This window comes from Aedes albopictus, chromosome 2, assembly GCF_035046485.1.
Source record: "Aedes albopictus strain Foshan chromosome 2, AalbF5, whole genome shotgun sequence".
NCBI lineage: Eukaryota > Metazoa > Arthropoda > Insecta > Diptera > Culicidae > Aedes > Aedes albopictus.
Window position 1 is genome coordinate 62,457,505 of NC_085137.1, and position 13,074 is coordinate 62,470,578.

General features: G+C 41.6%; 1 protein-coding gene across 1 annotated transcript; it reads right to left on the reverse strand.

Moving 5' to 3' along the window:
- Nucleotides 1-6,201: 6,201 nt before the first annotated feature.
- LOC109621903 (aspartate--tRNA ligase, mitochondrial) lies at nt 6,202-9,107 on the reverse strand. Its single transcript, XM_020076099.3, has 5 exons — nt 8,840-9,107; nt 8,022-8,741; nt 7,323-7,871; nt 7,137-7,259; nt 6,202-7,066 (listed from the first exon to the last, which is right to left on the reverse strand). Exons 1-5 carry the CDS (start codon nt 8,957-8,959, stop codon nt 6,491-6,493), a joined length of 2,088 nt encoding a protein of 695 aa, XP_019931658.3. The 5' UTR covers nt 8,960-9,107; the 3' UTR covers nt 6,202-6,490.
- Nucleotides 9,108-13,074: the final 3,967 nt, after the last annotated feature.

Sequence of the window (13,074 nt, forward strand, 5' to 3'; positions counted from 1 at the left end):
GTATCAGTGGACAAAATTTGGAAAAGATCGGGCTATTTTACACGAAGTTAAAAAGATTCTAGAAAAAGGTATAATTATTCGATAGCCAACTTTGAGCGGTTATATCTCCGGATTCAATGAATCGAATGCAATGAAATTTTGATCATTTATGACTTATAAAATAAGTTATTAAAAACATGTGACTAAACTTAAAATTCTTTACTTCTTGAGAATATTTGATGCCCTTTTCGAAAAGTTACAGCGAGTTGAAAATTTTTTGAAAAGTGAAAATTTTACCTGTCCCAGTTATTTTGAGTATCCCCTGTAGTTCGACAACCGTAGTTACTAGAAACCATGGAATCCACAGCATCCCCACAGTTGTCTGGGGAAGGAGTATTTGTTAGTAGGATAGGGTAAGGTGTGGATCTTGGAACCACCTTTGGTAAGTGATGCGATCCTCTAGATGCACGCCACGGTCTTCATCACGATTATGATTTATTTGGTTGCGATCGTTGCGATGACCACCCCACACAATAAGGGTAATACACATACGTCAACGATCGTTCAATATTAAACGCGTCAGCGCATTGATCGTTTACTTTACCATGAAAACCTACCCACGAAAATTGTCGCGCGCTTCTGATTCCGCATTCATAATTCGCGTCCCCAAGTCCCTACCGAAAAAACCCACCGACTCACGAAAACAGTCGCGCGCTACGATCAACGATCAAAAAACGATCAAATCTGACTATACATGTCAATGGTTGCTACTCCGTGATTGATTTGAGCTGGTACCAATTGCACTGAGATCCAAATGAATAAGGGCTGGGACATTCCACTTATTCTCAAAGTGCAATTCTAGCAACTCATACATTTTTGGATCAATAACGGCGCCGGCCACGTCCTTATAGTCAGTCAGTTGGGAAGGGAGAGGAATGTTAGAGTGTGCTGGTTGTTGCTACTAAAGACCGAGAGCACCTCTGCATCCCCACAACCAGCACGGACTGGGGTATTTGTTAGACGGAAAGGATGGGAGATCTGGGAGTCACCGTTGGGTCGGTGATGCGATCCATGGATAGGGGATTATTTATAGTGTTCGTAAGGTGATAGATTGTGTGGTGAATGAGGTGAATAAGGTAAAGCGGCACAGCACGCATAACTTGTAGGCGTTATATACACTGTGCAGTGAGTGGAAATTGGAAGGGAGGGAAACGACTTTTTTCCAATTCGTTTCTGGCTCTAGCGATGGCTATGAACATATGAATATACATGAGTTGTATATGTAGAGAAGAGAGAGAGAGAGAGGAAGTGGATAGAAAGATACAAAGTAGGATGAAGGGGACGAGCCAGGGATTGAACCCATGACCTTCTGAATACGAATCAGAAGCGGTAGCCACTAGACCACCAAGCCCGTCGTATTGAACTTAAAGTATACGGAGAATAAACTTTGAAGATTTAATAGCTCTTCACGGCTTTCCTGGGAAGCTGACTAGACTGATTAAAGCAACGATGGACGGTGTGCAAAACTGCGTAAGGGTTTCGGGTGAACTATCCAGTTCATTCGAATCTCGCCGGGGACTGCGACAAGGTGATGGACGCCGGGGACTGCCTACTCTTCATCATCGCTCTGGAAGGTGTGATGCGACGAGCCGGGCTCAACAGCCGGGGTACGATTTTCACAAAATCCGGACAATGTGTGTGCTTTGCGGACGACATGGATATTATTTGGAACGGTGGCAGAGCTGTACACCCGCCTGAAACGCGAAGCAGCAAAGGTCGGACTGGTGGTGAATGCCTCAAAAACAAAGTACATGCTGGTAGGCGGAACCGAAAACGACCGGATCCGTCTGGGTAGTAATGTTATGATAGACGGGGATACTTTCGAGGTGGTGGAGGAATTCATCTACCTCGAATCCTTACTGACGGCTGACAACAACGTGAGCCGTGAAATTCGGAGGCGCATCATCAGCGGAAGTCGGGCCTACTACGGGCTCCAGAAGAAACTGCGGTCGAAAAAGATTCACCCACGCACCAAATGCGCCATGTTCTTCTTCTTCTTCTTCTTCTTCTTCTTCTTCTTGGCGTAACGTCCTCATTGGGACAAAGCCTGCTTCTCAGCTTAGTGTTCTATGAGCACTTCCACAGTTATTAACTGAGAGCTTCCTCTGCCAATGACCATTTTGCATGCGTATATCGTGTGGCAGGCACGAAGATACTCTATGCCCAAGGAAGTCAAAGAAATTTCCTTTACGAAAAGATCCTGGACCGACCGGGAATCGAACCCGTCACCCTCAGCATGGTCATGCTGAATACCCGTGCGTTTCCTGCCTCGGCTATATGCGCCATGTACAAAACGCTAATAAGACCGGTAATCCTCTACGGGCACGAGACATGGACCATGCTCGAGGAGAACCTACAAGCACTCGGAGTTTTCCAGCGACGCGTGCTAAGAACGATCTTCGGCAGTGTGCAGGAGAACGATGTGTGGCGGAGAAGGATGAACCACGAGCTCGCTGCACTTTACGGCGAACCCAGCATCCAGAAGGTGACCAAAGCCCGAAGGATACGGTGGGCAAGGCATGTTGCAAGAATGCCGGACAACAACCCTGCAAAGCTGGTGTTTGCAACTGATCCGGTTGGCACAAGAAAGCGTGGAGCGCAGAGAGCACGATGGGCGGACCAGGTGGAGCGTGACTTGGCGAGCATCGGGCGCGACCGAGGATGGAGAGCGGCAGCCACGAACCGTGTATTATGGAGAAATATTGTTGATTCAGTTTTATCTTGTATTTGATGTAATACTAAATAAATAAAATGAGCTCTTTACAAATTATGTGTTTAAGAGCAGTCCCATGCGTTACCTGTGATCGACGGCCATTGAGGTAATTTTACCACACAGGGAAAAATTTCTACTCAGTGGCTGAGTTGGTCTTACTCAGAAATCGAAAAATCCTTTGTTTTCTTACTCAGTTTTCGTTAAAAGTGGGACAACCTATTGCCAATGGGTTGTCCCACTTTTAGCCCAAACTGAGTATCAAAACAAAGGATTTCTCGATTTCTGAGTAAGGCCAACTCAGTCATTGAGTAGAAATTTTTCTCGGTGCAATTGCCTCAACAATGTTTTAAGAGTTTTCAGTTGGAGCTGCGTGACAGCTTATTTGTCAAGGCTGAACCTGTTATTCAAATTTGATCTCTACAAAGACCAATGTTTAGACGAGTAGGCTATGTTGCCCACTTTAACACTAGTTTTTACATTGTGACTATGTAGTTTTTATAAAAATTTAGCATTTTCTCCAGTAGATATATCAGCCCTTAGTCATGTCCACCCTTAGTCATGTCAACCCTCAGTAATGTCAAGTCTATATAGCTATTTTCATAGGAATTTAAACCAACTGAATCTGAAGCACTAAATAAGTTTATCCACTGTCTGTCGCGCTGTCATACCACCACCGCACCAAAATGGTAATGTTGTTTTCTACAACCGCTCAACCACCCCCCCCCCCCCCCCACCACTTCGCGCAACGCTTTTCCGTTCGTTGTTTTCAGCCTTTTCAGAGCGGTTCACTTAGAAAATTACTTCTTGGAAATAGCATATAGCACAAATCAGTCAGCACAGTCTATGTTGACAACTGTACTTATCTAGGGTATTGGTTCCCTTCTTAAGCATGTGGCTCCCATTTTCATCCTACGAAAAACAAAGGATTGAAGCGCTGTTTGTTTTGTTTCTTATTTTTGTATTTTTTTGTTAGAAGTGAGCACCAATGAAAACAAAAAGAACGGAATCAATCGGTGCCGTAATCGCTTGTTTTCTCTCTCTCTCTCTCTTCTTGGCGTAACGTCCTCACTGGGACAAAGCCTGCTTCTCAGCTTAGTGTTCTATGAGCACTTCCACAGTTATTAACTGAGAGCTTCCTCTGCCAATGACCATTTTGCATGTGTATATCGTGTGGCAGGCACGAAGATACTCTATGCCCAAGGAAGTCAAGGAAATTTCCTTTACGAAAAGATCCTGGACCGACCGGGAATCGAACCCGTCACCCTCAGCATGGTCATGCTGAATACCCGTGCGTTTACCGCCTCGGCTATATGGGCCCTTCAATCGCTTGTTTTCGAATAGGATGAAGATGGGAGCATGAGATTGATGATGGCACACATACCCTATATAGCGTTTAAATACCAAATGAAGACAACAACTTTTGCTGCGCTAGCACCTATGTTGGTAGCCACCTACACACAATGATAGACAATGATTTTAATATGTTATGGGTTTCTAATGATAGCTTTGAGAAGATGTCTGCTTTTTCCATTACAAATTACGTTGTCCAGCTAGTAAAAGAAGTTTTTGTCATGTCAAGCTGCATTGGCGTCAAAAATACGTCCAAGTAATTATCGATCACACGTTAGTTCTGTAACTCAGCACCATTATATGCTACACTTTCCTACCCAGTACAGATTGTTCATATGATTTCGAAAATTTGAATGATAGTAAGCATTATGAAGTTTCCAAATAATATCATTGTAGGCATTCGAAACATTTACTTACAAAACAATCACGCAAACATTAATATTAAAAATGAGAATGTTATTCGAGTTTCAAAAACTATGTGAGTGAAAATCAATAGTATTAATTACTGCATATTGTTTAAATATTTGTCAATATCAACCAAACAATACAGAAAATAAATCCAAAACAACAAATCAAAGACGTGTTCCAAAAAAGTTGATAACAATCGTCACTAAATAGCTTTCATAACCCTTCAATATATGATGATAAAAGAAATCAAATGTACTTAGCTTGATTAATTCGATATCGTGGTATCCGACTGAATGCTCCGACGTTGGATTTGGTGCACATGAAAAATATAGAAAAAAGTATTATTAGTGGTTTGTGATACTTTCACGACGGCCATTCAGAATGGTTCAACGGATGCAGATTAGAAAATTATCTCTGCAGGCCTGCTGTCTAACAGCGATCATCAAACTCTGTAGAAGATAAAATCTTAAATACACGAGCATAAAAAAAACAACAAATAGGTAGACGAACGCAAAAAAAAATATGATCTTCCATCCGATCTTCAAGTGATCCTCACAAGCAACATCTTTCGTTTAGGCACTTTTGAATGTCCGTATGAAACTTGTTCACACAAGAAATCCGCCTCGACCAAGTTGGCAGAACGCGCCCATACCCCATTCTGAACAGAAGGGCTTTCTAAATGTTTATTTTATGCTGCAATTATTTTTATCGCTTCCATATTAGGTCAGCATCAGAGCTACAAGATTAATTTGCAGAAATTATCAGACTCCAGGAGTCCTCGTGAAAACGCATTACAATGACTTACTAAATTACCCCAACTCCTTCTAGGACGTAAAGAAAAAAATCGGAATGATCTCACCCAGTTCCATGTCTACGAATGACCACAACCACTCATTGACTTCTTCAATTTTCTGCAACACTGTTGGCTACCAAGTGTGCATCCATTTTCATCACTTCTCGAGGAAGGACAATGTGCACCTGTCCCAAACACGCGTCACTTTTCGTTGCTTACGCCGAACAATGCAACGCGACCGAGACGCCATCGCAACTGTCCCAAACACGCGTCACTTTCCACTTTTTCTGTCGAACAATGCAAAGCAACCGAGATTCCCATCGCAACTCAGGAAGCGATGATCATACACATAAAGAAAAAACCCCATTCTCTATGATCGTCGTTCCTATCCATAGAAAACATGTCATACGCTCAGTATATCAGTAGCAGCTTGTGTTCTAAAAGCCGAGTTTAGGAATAAAGTTAACTTGCAAAATTACAATATTTTTCCAACGCATGATTGAAATACACACATACCGAATAATATCTCAGTGAAGAAGATAGCGCACACTTATGGCAATAAACGTCATAGGCCTTGACTTATCGAGCATTTCTGATAAATATACCGAATACATATGATCAGCTGTACTGCATTTGCAGCAACCGGTTCACGATAAAACGTTGGAGGCGTATAAAAATGTAAAAGTTGATATATTTTGTGAATTTTGCGTAACTCACCGGAACAGTTTACTAGACCGGAACAGTGTTTTACTAGAGAACATTATACTCTATTACACTACAAAAGTCAAAACGAAACGCCGTCACTTTAATATTGCAGATTACACCCCAAATAGGACTATCACACTCTATTGGGACGCCTAAAATGAGTGATAAAAGTGTACATTTACCTCGAATCATCTTTTCATTTGTGAATCATCTTTTATTTATCCAACGTGGTCCTGCGCCGCAATCACACTTTGAAGGTGTGTGAACACTTCCCCAATCTGGGGTGGTCAGCAACTGCAAAATTGCAACTGAATCGAACTCAGCAATGCAGCGCCGACTGCGACCACGGTTATCAGCAACACTTTGAATAATTCGGATCATTCAAAACACTCCAAATTTAAACTGATAAATAATTGTCTTAATTCAATACCGTATTAAGAGACTAGTAATAATTGTCACACAAATGCTTTGACAAAACGTTGTTAACTCTCATCAACCGTCACAATATGATACAATTTCTTCTCCTCTTCACTTATCGGCACGGGTGCCTTCGAAAGCGGATCCTTTCCTTCGGATGACTTTGGAAAAGCAATAACATCTCGAATCGATTGTGCATTACACAGAAGTGCAATGTACCGATCGAGTCCTACCGCAAAGCCACCATGCGGCGGACATCCGCATTCTAATGCATCCAATAAATGCTGGAGATGAGCATGCTCGATCTGCAGGACCTCGTCCAGAACCATCTTTTGCAGCGTACCGTTATGGATTCGAACCGATCCACCGCCAATCTCCACTCCGTTCCAAACCAGATCGAACGATTGCGAACGGATCGAATGTAGGTCTGTTTTCGCGCGCAGTTTCTGCAAATCCTCCGGATGGGGAGCCGTAAACGGATGATGGACACTTTCCAGCTGGCCGGTTTCCTCGTTGGGCGCGAACATAGGAAAGTCGTACACCCACAGAAGGTTCTGATCGGTCGGGGAGCGTGTGGGGACGAGTTTTCGAGACTCCAGACTGTCGTAGAATGCGAGCCGGATACGACCCATCATGGTTTGCTGTTGTTAAAAAGGAGAGATTGAAAGTATGCTTGTTTAGCACTAAAACATTTAAGTAAATGAATCCTACAGCATCTGAGCGACTGCCTAATCCCAGTAGAAGTAAGTCTCCAGTTTGGAGCGACAGGTGGTCCATAAGATTTTTAGCTACATTTTCACTTAATAAATTAACAATTGACGATGTTAACCAATTCTGAAATTGTACAAACGATTAAATAACATTGATACCAATGTTTGCAATTAGTTTAAAACTCACATCTGTTATCGCACTCAACACGAAACGGCAATTCTTGTGCTCTTTCGAAACTGCTTCTAACGATTTCTTAAGCGATGAAGGTGCCGTGCTAAGAGGATTTTTAGCGACGATTGCAAAAGCACCAAAATCTTGCTCACCATGCGCCAGCGACAGGTTCGAATTCAACTTCACTAGGCCTCCAATGTCTTGCAGTTCGAAACCGAACCTAGTATCCGGTTTGTCTACCCCGTATCGTGTCATGGCCTCATCATACGTCATACGTTGGAACGGAACCTTCAATGGCTCCTCGGCGGAAGGCCACGAACTGGCAAGCACACCTTCTAACAGGCTCATGATTTTGTCCCGATCGGTAAAGGACAGCTCAATATCGAGTTGGGTGAATTCCGGTTGACGATCTGGTCGCGTTGCCTCGTCCCGATAACAGCGTGCAATCTGGAAGTACCGATCGATGGCTCCGGACATCAGCATCTGCTTGAACTGCTGCGGACTCTGTACCAAGGAATAGAAATGCCCTGGTTTTCGCGTAGGAACTACAAACTCTTGCGCACCCTGAAAAAGTAAGGGAAAATACATATGCAGTTAGTATTGAAAGCAAAGAAACTCCTTAGAAACCCGCACATTTGAAACCCGTGGAAATGTTTATTAAACACTATGTAACACTACACCATAACGGTGACCCATATTGCTTATCGAACTTACCCCTGGCGTTCTTCTAAAAAGCGTTGGAGTTTCCACTTCCACAAATCCGCACTGATTGATCATGTATTCGCGTATTTTCATGATAATCTGTGATCGAAGTCTCAAACTACGCTGCATCTGTGGGCTCCTGAGATCGATGTATCGATGCTCCAGACGCAGGTTTTCCTTAGCCTTGTTGTGCTCTTTAAGATCGATGGGCAATCTACTTCTAGCTTCGTTTAGTACTTCCACCTTTCGAAGTACAACTTCGATTCCTCCGGTTGCTAAACGTGGATTTTCCTGTCCTTTGGGACGTTTGACCACTTTTCCCTCCACCCTCAAAATACTTTCGAAGGGAATATCGTTCAAGTTTACCTCGCTAGCCAATTCATCCGGAATGAATATCTGAGTGCTACCATAGCCATCTCGGAGCGTGAAAAACTTGTTCAGTCTGGAAAATTCCAACCATCCACAAATGGCCACCTCTTGGCCTTCATGGGCAGTCCGAAGCTCACCGCAATTATGCGTACGAGTAGTAAATTGGTTTACAGATAGTTTTTCTTCCGATGATTCAACTACCCGTTCAAAATTCAGGTTCAAGCTATTCCCTTGAAAATTGCCACTTGAAACCTGTCGAACGGCATTCCGGAAAAATACTGCTGGATATTGTTTGATCTGGCTGTGGGTGGAACGTCTTGCCTTACAGCTCTTTGTATTTTGATCGATTACTGAATAGTTTCTCTGAAATAATACATTACTTCAATGCGACACTGATTCTTCATTTTATTTGTGCTTCAGCATTTACCTAGCCAATATAAAATTTAAGGCTAATGACTTACCCAGCTAGTGGTCTGCAACAGGCGATTAGTTCTAGAACCGGGCTGAACGACTTGGGGTGCTGAAAGTATGTATCTTGATGGCTGATGCATCATATTTTTGATTATTAACGTGGATATCATTATAATTTATCATATGTTCCCTTTTTTCGTAAATCACTACTGATAATCACACGATTGCAAAATAAAAATTTAAATTTCCATCAGTTTAGTTTCAAAACAAGCTCCGGCAGGTCTGATTGACGTTTCCATTACCCGACGTCTCCACTAGACAGAAATGTCTTGCCATTTTGCTGGACAGATGTGTCATGACAGAAATGTTCTCTCGCTGTTTGCATGGAAAGCAGCGGTGTTGATCATTTCTGTTACGTTTTCTCTTTCTGGCAGCAAAATGGCAAGACATTTCTGTCTAGTGGAGACGTTGGGTTAGGGGTGGTCATGATTCATGGCCACATCAGAATTGATAATAGAGGTAATAAACTATAGAGGAAGAATGTCGCTGGCGTCGCTGCCGAAACATCTCTTGCTGGCGGAGATAGGCCGGGCTATAAGTGTCAAAGCGAAAAAGTATGCAGTTTGACAGATAGATACCCGACATGTTTGCGAGCGAGAACAAAGGGAACAGCAGCGACATTCGTCCTCTATAGTTTATTACCTCTATTGAATTGATAGGCGAGCGCACTCCAAAAGCATACACGCTTAGCCCAATTTCGTGTTTAATGGGTATACGCATGCAGTATATATTACCCGTTGCAAGAAAATAGAGAGCGAAAAAGGTGCAAAATCGCTAATAGACCTCCGCTGGTATGTTTAATCGTTATGGTGTCTTCTACAATAAGTGCGCGGATTGGCCAAAGAATTGAGTTGTCCAAAAAATGTCTCACGAAACCTAATGCAAGCCTATCCATATACGTGAGAACAAAAGATGTTTACAAAGTTCTTACAGATAGATTAACACGGGAAATCTGAACACAAACCACTACCACACAGGAATTTGGATTGGTCAAATATTGTGGATTTACCGGCTACTTGTATTCTACCGGTCGCTTCAGTATGGCCTCCAAAGTAGCCGTTTTATGAAAAAAATAACTTTAAAATGTTTTAAAACATTTTTATTGTATGCGCTATTTCTCGTTGCCACTAGCTATACAGCGACATTCATTTTTTGACAAACAAGTTGATTTTTATATGAAAACGGCTACTTTGTAACGGTTACTCAAGTAACCGGTAGAATACAAGTAGCCGGTAAATCCACAATACTGCGCCGAAAACACCGAAATGATTTTTCTTAAAGGCGGAGATGTAAACGCTTGGTTGAATAACTGAGAATTAATATAATGAGTAGCAGAATGGGACAATTCGACACTGATTTTTCATTTGGGCCTAACTGACATTTTTGAGTTCTCTTCATCGATCCTCTCTTTGTGTTAGCACAGAATGTGTATTGAGTTTTCCAAAGATTTTTTGGTTGAAATGCGAAGAAGACGACTACATGTTGCTATAGAAATAAAAAGAATAATGGTTTTGTTTGTTTTTATCGATTTATTAGCGAAAGAGAGAGTCGACGAAGAGAAATCGATCAAGTCAGTTAGGCCCTTTTATGTAAAATCATTGTCGAATAGGCCTTTTCATGTGACAGACCCGTGCATGCATTTGTTTACAAAGCTTGAACAACAGCTGCTAACAAGAACGTGTCATCTTCATAGAAGAACTCTAGATTGAGTTTAAATAAGGGCGAAAGTAACATGAGAGAGTTCTCTTCATCGACTCTCTCTTCTGCAAATTAAAGTGACAAGATGCAAATTCAATCGAACTTTTTTACACTCAGATGCTAGATTGCATCGCAATCTAGCGATTTATGACCAAAAAGTGCAACAATACTTGCATCTTGTCACTTTAATTTGAAGAAGAGAGAGTCGATGAAGAGAACTCTCTCATGTTACTTTCGCCCTTATTTAAACTCAATCTAGAACTGTCAAACGCCCGAACAATCAGCTGATTTAAGACGTCAAATGAAAAGGCCCATAGAGATAAGTGACATTTCAACACACGAACACTACCGCGAATTTTTCCTCACACAAATCTGCCTATGATCGCATAATTGTCCCATATGAATAGGAAACCCAGCAAAGATGGGACTGATATGCGATCATGGGTAGAAATGTGCACGCAAATTCAAAGGCTATTCAGATTGCATATGGAAATATTACCCAATCGAATTGGGTAAAACGGGTAAATAATGATAAAACTAACATCCGGGGTAGGAGTGCAAATGTTTTCCTCACAGTTTCACAACTACATCTACAAAAAAGGCACGCATACATTTGAACGTGATTACCTCTATTGACAGCGTGTAAGGTCAGAGAAAATAGGTAGAGAAGCGAAGAGTGAACAGCCGCCTGAATGGCAACACTTTTTCTGTTATGATTTCATCGCTCGGATGCTGGCAACTGCCGCAAAGCAGATTAATCCACCCATCGAAGGTAGTGTCTATCTCGTATACTGCATCAGAACATGATTTATGCTGCTGTTTTATTAACTAGGAATTATCAAATCTAGATTGAGTTTAAATAAGGGCGAAAGTAACATGAGAGAGCAGTGTTGCTGAGCAGCGATCGAACTGGCGAAGCACGATGAATTTTACTCGGCATTGGCATGATATTCAATGAACAACACATTTCTTCATTCGGTAGCTTTGTTCGTAATCTGAGAATGAACCGAAAGCCCGATCGTCCTAAGGTAATTCATTCCCGATCTATGGATCGTTCAAAATGAAGAGCAGTGCGATTCGCAGTGGCTGCTCTTCGCGAAGAGCAAGAAAAACATTCATTGCGATCAGGCGTCGACGCGGCGGCACCATCAATAAACCTTCCCCTGTTTGATGCAGGCATGGTTTGATTGATCCACAGCAAAGCGCTGAGATGCCGTGATGCTTAAGTTTTTTAATTATTGAAAGAAAAATGGGCCTACATTACAGTGGAAAACAGATCATTTTTGCAGTATGACACTCCACCGCTGACTTGGCCAAGACGAACCGAAATGAAAACAAACTACCGTCCTGAATCGAGCTTTAAACAGCTGTATACTTTAAACAATTGTTTCCATTTGCGGGTTAAAATATGCATTTTTTCTCGCAAGCTAATGCCATTGCATATAAATCAACAGTTGTGTTGTGTTTGAAATCTCTTATAATCTTTTTATCGGAAATTGAGAGCTGTGCCAAACTTAAGTACCTTAAATTGTCCGCAATTTCAATATGTACGGTAGTTGCTGTTGTCAAAGTTTGCACCGAGCAGCGCCATCGCCGACAGCACACAGACCGTAGTGGAATGAATGCCACGACGAATAGCGTTTGCTTCGTTTGCTTGAATGCTTTTCAATGTGGTCGTGTTGATTTATTCGTTCGTTCCTCCATTCGTGTTGCTTGAATTGTATTCACGATGCGAAAATAGAAAATGAACAGCAGCGAATTTTGGATCGCGAAGATGCTTAAATGAATGCTCGCGAAGAAGATTCATTGCAACATTGTGAGAGAGTTCTCTTCATCGACTCTCTCTTCTGCAAATTAAAGTGACAAGATGCAAATTCAATCGAACTTTTTTACACTCAGATGCTAGATTGCATCGCAATCTAGCGATTTATGACCAAAAAGTGCAACAATACTTGCATCTTGTCACTTTAATTTGAAGAAGAGAGAGTCGATGAAGAGAACTCTCTCATGTTACTTTCGCCCTTATTTAAACTCAATCTAGAAATTGATATTCCAAAATGGAACAATTTTCATTAATTCAAGGAATCAATGTTATTTATACTGTTATCCATGATATTTAAAAACTTTGGTAAAAATATGTTTCAAATGATTGCAATACTTATCTTCACTTATGCGGTAATCGTCAAGGTTTGTTGATTTTGCTCGATAGGATACCAGTTTGACGGTTCGATAAGGTATTTTTGGCTTCACACTCTTCGCTTCTCTACCTATTGTGGATTTACCGGCTACTTGTATTCTACCGGTCGCTTCAGTATGGCCTCCAAAGTAGCCGTTTTATGAAAAAAATAACTTTAAAATGTTTTAAAACATTTTTATTGTATGCGCTATTTCTCGTTGCCACTAGCTATACAGCGACATTCATTTTTTGACAAACAAGTTGATTTTTATATGAAAACGGCTACTTTGTAACGGTTACTCAAGTAACCGGTAGAATACAAGTAGCCGGTAAATCCACAATATTTTCTCT

Excerpts from the sequence above, each read along its gene's own strand:
- LOC109621903 (XM_020076099.3), bottom strand. The coding sequence starts at position 8,959 with ATGATATCCACGTTAATAATCAAAAATATGATGCATCAGCCATCAAGA. Across the intron at positions 7,872-8,021 it reads TTTTTAGAAGAACGCCAGGG|GGTGCGCAAGAGTTTGTAGT; the intron begins GTAAGTTCGATA and ends TTACTTTTTCAG. Across the intron at positions 7,260-7,322 it reads TGTTGAGTGCGATAACAGAT|AATTGGTTAACATCGTCAAT; the intron begins GTGAGTTTTAAA and ends GTACAATTTCAG.